We start from the raw sequence: 6,754 nt of genomic DNA on the forward strand, positions 1-6,754 counted from the left end.
CCATTTGGGCGACAAAACCCCACTTTGACGTATGAATTTTTCACGCTGCTACCGAGTTCATATAATGCTTAACCGTCACATCACGCTTTTATACTACAGCTCCTTCACCTTATACCATAAGTTTTCGCAATATTTCTGATATTTGTATTAAATTTTAATTTTCACAAACCACTCTTTTCACATTTTATTTCAATTAGAACTAATTAAAAGAACTTCTGGCTGACGGCGCTCACTTATTTGACGTCGCCTGCTTCATTTGACAGCTCTTGCTATTTGTAAGTGGGGATGTGTGCTTGCTTCTCTTTCTGCAATTTTTTTGTTGTTTTGTTCGCCATTTATGCCAATTGTGTTGTTGCTGTACTGTGGTTTATGAGAAATTAAAAGTGAAGTGTGCTCTCTCTCAGAATTATTGAAAAACACAAACAACAGTCAAATGTCAAATGGCGACTTGTAGTGATGCCAGAGGGTTGAATAAACAAAAGATTTCGATGCAGAAACAAACTTCAAGGCATTAGTAGAATTTAAGCCATATATCACTTTCCTTTAAACAAATACATTTTATTAGTTATCAGTCGTAGTGTGAATTATACCACGTGCATCCCAAAAGACTGATGTCACAGCCTTTCCAGCCGACTTTTCGTCTTTCCACGCCTGAGAACAGGTTCATCATGTACAGTCCACTAGAATGACTGTCGATGGGACTCCAGTGGGAAATGATGGAATTATGTTTCTATTGTCACACACCGACGCAAAAATTCGGTTTTATTACGATTAAAGAGCACTTAAACACTTCTCAGAATCAGTTATTCGCTGTTTTTGTTGGATTATGAACTTGCAAGGCACACACTTTGCACAAAGCTTTCGCCTCTTTACAGCATAATTATCCTCGGTGCTCATTTCGCGTGTTTCCAGCTTAGCAGCCCTGAGCCCAAATTCAACAGCATTTTCCCCCAAAAAACAATGCTTTATGATCCATTTTTTTGTAAACTAACACATGTTGCTTTTCAAAAATGTTATATCTTATTAACTAATAGTTATAATCCAACTAATAGAAATCATATGGATGGTAGTAGTAGTATTATCTATGTATCAGCCACAATGAAGCGTTCTTTATAAGCGGGTCTTTATAATAAAATTTATTATTTTGTAAAAAGTTTTTGAAGTACATATATTTCAAATCAAATTATTGCGATATAAACATTACATCTGTACAATAATACAAAATCATACTGCACATATGCATATTTAATAGTATAATAAAGCTTAGCAACCAGTTAATTTGTAAATAATTTGATAACTAAGAACTGTTACTTAATTTTGGCTTTGATATATTATTTAATTTTTTGGTGATTCAGTTTAGCCATGTGTGTCAAAAGGCGCGCACTTGAATTAAACTCCTTGTCACATACTTCACAATTTAATTTTTCAATTGTATGCATCTCGTTCATATGAATATTCCTTCGTGGACAAGATGAAAATACCTTATCACAATAATTACAACGGTATTCTACTTTGCATTTTTGTTTCAAGTGTTCTACACGTATGTGTCTAGCAATTGTATATAAATTGTACGACTTCATTTTTTTGCACATTTTGCAATGGAAGGGTTTGTGCTCCTCGTGACGCACTAAATGCCAAAGACTTTGCCTTTCGCGAAATGTGGTGAGACATGTTTTGCATTCAACTAAATTGTCTCTTATTGTGTTTACTTTTTCTTCCAATTTATTACACCAATCGTGTTCTATTTCTAAATGATCCTTCCATTCTTTTAAGTTTGCTGCCTTTTTCTTACAAATCGGACACAGGTATCGTATGTGGCATCTTATTGACTCTGAGCGGCGTAACTTTTTTAAACCAATCTTTTTATGCATTTTCTTAAAGTGAAGTAGAAACATGCGACGTGAGGAAAATCTTTCCTCACACAGGCGACAACGCAAAAAATTTGGAATCGTCATGTGTTGTATACGATGCTGTAACAATATCCCGTATGGAGCATCGGAAATAAATTTCTTTTCACACGAGTTGCACTGATAAGATAATTGACCTAGTCGACTTATCACCGTTTTTAAATTGAGTATTGAAATGGAACGAAAATTGTGTACAATATCCGTGTGGGCATTCCATTTTTTTATATTCCCACAAGAAACACCGCATTGTGGGCATATGTAGTTTAAGAACGCTTCTAAATTGTGTGTGTTTAAATTCGTTTGTTGAACTGCATCCGTTGATGTTGAAGGTTGATTAGAATCATTTGAGTTCTCATCTAAGAGTATGATACACTTTTTTTCCTTTACATCTTCTTCTGAAAGCTCAGAATTGTTGTCACAACTTTTGTTAGGTGTACCATTATCATCTAAATCTTTGTCACTATCACTATCATCCAATTCGATGATTTCGTTGTATGAATCTAGACGCGATGCTAGTTGTATCTCGGCTTCTTTGCGACTTACGTTATTTAACTGAACATCATTGTTCTGTGATACTGCTTGATTAGCGAATTCTTCTACTACTCCATCCGTCGGTTGCATGTCATCAGTTTTGATCACAAATGGTATAACAAAATCGGTTTGGGTATTTTCCGGAACATTTTCTGTATTAGTACATATCTTTCCAAATATTTCACAATCTGATCCTTCGTCTACATCACTGCCACTTTCAGATTCACTTAGAAGTTCGACTACTTCCTCCGGTTCATACGATACGAGTTCCTGTTTGGGTTCTTCGAAAACTTCGTCCGCTACAGCTCTGAGAGCCCGGCCAACAGCAATTATTTGTTCGTCGTCAAATGAAACCACTTGCACATTAGTAGAATCCATTACAGCAGCACATGGGTTCTCAAATTTCAGCAACACACTAATAACCTCTATTGACTTTAGATCCCTGCAAACAATCTAATATTAATACGTGTTTGTTATTTGATTATATGTTTATTTACCTTAGTTCTTATTCTTCAATGCGTTTTCTTTTATTCCAAAATCTATATAACAAAGCCAAAAAACTAAATATTTTGCGCTTCGTTATTTCAAGTGGCTGCTGTCAAACAATTGATTTGACAATTGCCATGTAAATGCCATTCACAATAGTCAAACTTGTTGATAACTATTTGACCATTTTTATTATTGTCCTATTTTTAAATTAACATCAACGAATCTTATTTCCTTTGTACAGTATTATGATTTATTATTTAAAAACTACTTTATAAATACACAAAAGTATAAAACATCATCCAAACCACACTAGCAGCTAGAAATCAGAAAGCCAACTTTTTCATCAGCAAATACATCTGCTGGTCAACTTCAAAGCCGTGCAAATTGTTAGCATCACCTTGTAAACGCATTAGCAATCCACCAAAGGAAACGTACGCTGATAGACGGGACGATGCCTCATTATGCGCCTCATCACCTTCAATACGATACACCTTTCCGAACATAACATACTCGAAACTATCGGCACGTGTACCTTCCTGCTCCAACGGGTTGAATTCGCCACTGTCAGGGCAGCCGTCCTCGCGCAGTGTTGTAGCCAACACCAAACGGAATTTGTCTCCCAATTCCATAGGGTACAGCCAGGAGTTAATATCTAGTATCAAATCCATTTTGAAGGATTCAGATTCACAATGCAGTCGCGACACACGATCGAATTTCTTGCCCTCCGGATCCATATCTTTCACATTGAAAATATCCTCAAATAAAACGCCGGCCATACTTGCTTGTGGTTTGTGTTAATTAAACTATTGATGAAAAGTTATACTGCGACTTTACTCGTGAATTATCTTATAGTATAAGTAGTAGTAATTATTTTATGAAATCTTATTTGTTTTCATAAAGCACGCTTTTGAAAGTTGTAAAATGCTGTTGTTGTTTTTCTTGCTGCCGGCACACTGTCAAAATTGACATTAGCTGTGTACATTTGTACCTTGCCAGGTTAATAGAAAATGTGGTAAAGGAGGAATTTTTGAGCAGCGTTTTGAACAATTTGTGCTATTAAGTTAATTTGTTTATATAGATAGATATATATTTTAAAAGCAGCTTAAATCGTCTGCAAGTCATTCGTTCGTTTAACATAAGTTATGTTATGCTACATAACACCGCAATGTTTTGTGCTCAACAGCAATTCAATTTATGAGTGCACTGAGAACAGCAAATACAACAACAGTTATGTTATGATACATATCACTGCAATGTTTTGTGGTCAACAGCAATTAAATGCATGAGTGCACTGAGAACAGCAAATACAGTAACATGCATTACATTTTACTGTTGAAGCAGTGTTATTTCAGAGGAGCATAACAGGCGTAGTAAATACAGGCAAAGAAATTCATGTTAATGTTATTGAATGCAATAAAGCATTTTACATATTCTATAACATATTTGTGCGTACTGCTTTACAGCTATGCAATAAAAGCAATGTTATACACTGTACTATACAAATGCAATAACTTGCATTTCATTTTTACAGAACATAGAAATGTAAAGCAGGAGCATAGAATAAAGGCAAAGAAAATCATGTTAATGTTAATGAATGCAATAAAACATTTTACATATACTATAACATATTTCTCCATACAGCTTTACAGCTATGCAATAAAAACAATGTTATACATTACATTGCCTTTCAAGCATCAAAGGAGTGTGTACATGTGTATGTAGATACAAAGATACATACATATGTATGTGCTGCTTGCATTGTTGAGAGAAAAAAGTGTTGCTTGTTTGTGTAGTTTGCCTTTCTTGCTATTCAAGTTAACCACTTACATTGCTGTTAATGAAATCAGACAATGTTAATATTCTTGTGTTAACATTATTTCATTTCATTGCTTCTGTCATTTGCTGTTGTACAATAGTTTATTAATAGTTTATTAACATTCGTCGAAATATGGTATATATTTTTGGTAAGAATTATAACTTGTCAAATGTAATGAATTTTACTAGGTAGATAAGGCATTTGTAACAAATTTGAGCCAAATTCGCACGCTGACTTGCGGTTGGGGTGATCACTTCAAAAGTCTCCTCTGCACCAATCCCACCTGTGTTATAATATTAATTTCTATAAAAAATTAAATTAGTTTTATGTTATAATTTAAATGTGCTCATTGCGATCCTTTGAATTGTGGCTAAAAGTTTGCATGCTAGCTCGGCCGCTACCCCTTCAATGGGCACACAAACTCATGTACTATGGCTTCTAATCACTTTTGCTTGCTTTGATCTACGATTTATGCGTTTTACGAGATTGATTATTGTATATCACTTTAACATGCATACTTAAAATTCAAACACACAGACGCACACACACACACGCAAAGCGGAAAAGTGCTGTGATTCGATAAATTTGCGTTTTCATGCAAACAATTGAATTCTTGGAAGAAAATACTGTATTTCTTCAATTTCGTATTTGCTTTCTTTTTGGTTTTCTTTTTGTTTTTGTTTTTATTTTTATTTTTCTTTTGTTTTTGTAATTATCTAACTTAATATTTGTATACAATGCGCTATTTTAATGTTCCCGCATGATTTTTCTCACCTTGTAAATTTTTCATTGTACGCCAATCCAAAAATCCACTAGAAAATTATGGCAGAAATAACAAAGCGCTGCAGCGCTCCTGTCTCCTGCGCGGAAGGCAGGAAAACCAATTGATTGTTTACACAAACCGAATGATACAAAAAGAAGCAAACATACAGTCATCACTAACGGCAGGCAGTTAGTTATACGCAGGTGTGTGTGTGTAAATGAATATGTGGTGTGTGCGTGTGTTCCTTGGGCAACTAGCAGCATCCAGATCTAGCTAATTCGAGGCGTATACGCTACTTCTTAGCAGAAGTTTGGGGTTTGTGGCGGCAATGCAAGCAGTTATAATACACTCACACATACATACATACACACACACGCCGTTAACGACTGCCTGCATTGAAATAAGCCACAGTCAGTGCTTCTGCTTTATTTCCAAATAGCATACGAAATCGCTGCTCATTTAATGGCCCCATTTGGTATGACTACCCCTTTTCCGCACACACACACCCTTACACACACAGACACGCAGGTACCAGCGCTGTAGTGCTGAAGCCACAGGCGTTGAACTCTTTAATTTTTCGTCTAATTCGGCAGCGCGCACAGCGCCGCAATGGCCATTCGATTGTTTGTCGAATGGATTTTTGTTTACATTTTCGCTACTAAAAATAGTTTCCTTTTCTAAACATTCACGTTGCCCGTTAGCATTCGTGGCTGCTACAAAGAGAAAGTCAAATTTTTGTTCGAAAAAAAAAGTCAAGTCAAGTGAGCCATCTGTATTCCGATGGGGTTTCAGCGCGAGCACTCTGCATAAATTGGCGGAATACAGTTTTTTTCTCGATTAATAAAACAATTTAGTTGCCAAAAACGAAATTTTATGCTTTGTCGGTGCTTCACAATTTCAATTTGTGACATAACCTCAAAGTCGATTTTGCAAATTTAAAGGTTTTTCTATAATTTCCTGCAGAACATCTCATTCTACCGTACCGTTCTGTTAAAATGTTCATTGACTAGGTAGTTAGAATGGATGTCTGACGACGCATCTAGGCCTTTAGGACTGAGCGGACGTCAGTCCACAATGTCCGTTCTGAGCCATACCGTGCTTCTGCAGAAGTTAGGTTAGATTGCCGGTTGACACAACAGATTTCAGCTGAAGTATTCGTCTTACAAGACATCAACGCTTTTTTCGAACCTTAAAAGCGATTTAATATCTAATTCTGTTACTTCATCTAGTCGCTTGAACTGCGAAGCT

At 35.8% G+C, this 6,754-nt stretch overlaps 2 protein-coding genes across 2 annotated transcripts; both read right to left on the bottom strand.

Annotated features, from left to right (window-relative positions):
* Position 1: 1 nt before the first annotated feature.
* On the bottom strand, positions 2 to 3,081 carry LOC105225954 (zinc finger protein 62 homolog). The gene is made up of 2 exons (XM_011204640.4): positions 2,936 to 3,081; positions 2 to 2,880 (listed from the first exon to the last, which is right to left on the bottom strand). Exon 2 carries the CDS (start codon positions 2,814 to 2,816, stop codon positions 1,332 to 1,334), a length of 1,485 nt encoding a protein of 494 aa, XP_011202942.2. The 5' UTR covers positions 2,817 to 2,880; positions 2,936 to 3,081; the 3' UTR covers positions 2 to 1,331.
* A 50-nt stretch (positions 3,082 to 3,131) lies between these two features.
* On the bottom strand, positions 3,132 to 3,881 carry LOC105225953 (DNA-directed RNA polymerases I, II, and III subunit RPABC3). Its single transcript, XM_011204639.4, has one exon. The coding sequence runs from the start codon at positions 3,701 to 3,703 to the stop codon at positions 3,251 to 3,253; it is 453 nt and encodes a 150-aa protein (XP_011202941.1). The 5' UTR covers positions 3,704 to 3,881; the 3' UTR covers positions 3,132 to 3,250.
* Between the last annotated feature and the right edge of the window lie 2,873 nt (positions 3,882 to 6,754).

This window comes from Bactrocera dorsalis, chromosome 5 (assembly GCF_023373825.1).
Source record: "Bactrocera dorsalis isolate Fly_Bdor chromosome 5, ASM2337382v1, whole genome shotgun sequence".
NCBI lineage: Eukaryota > Metazoa > Arthropoda > Insecta > Diptera > Tephritidae > Bactrocera > Bactrocera dorsalis.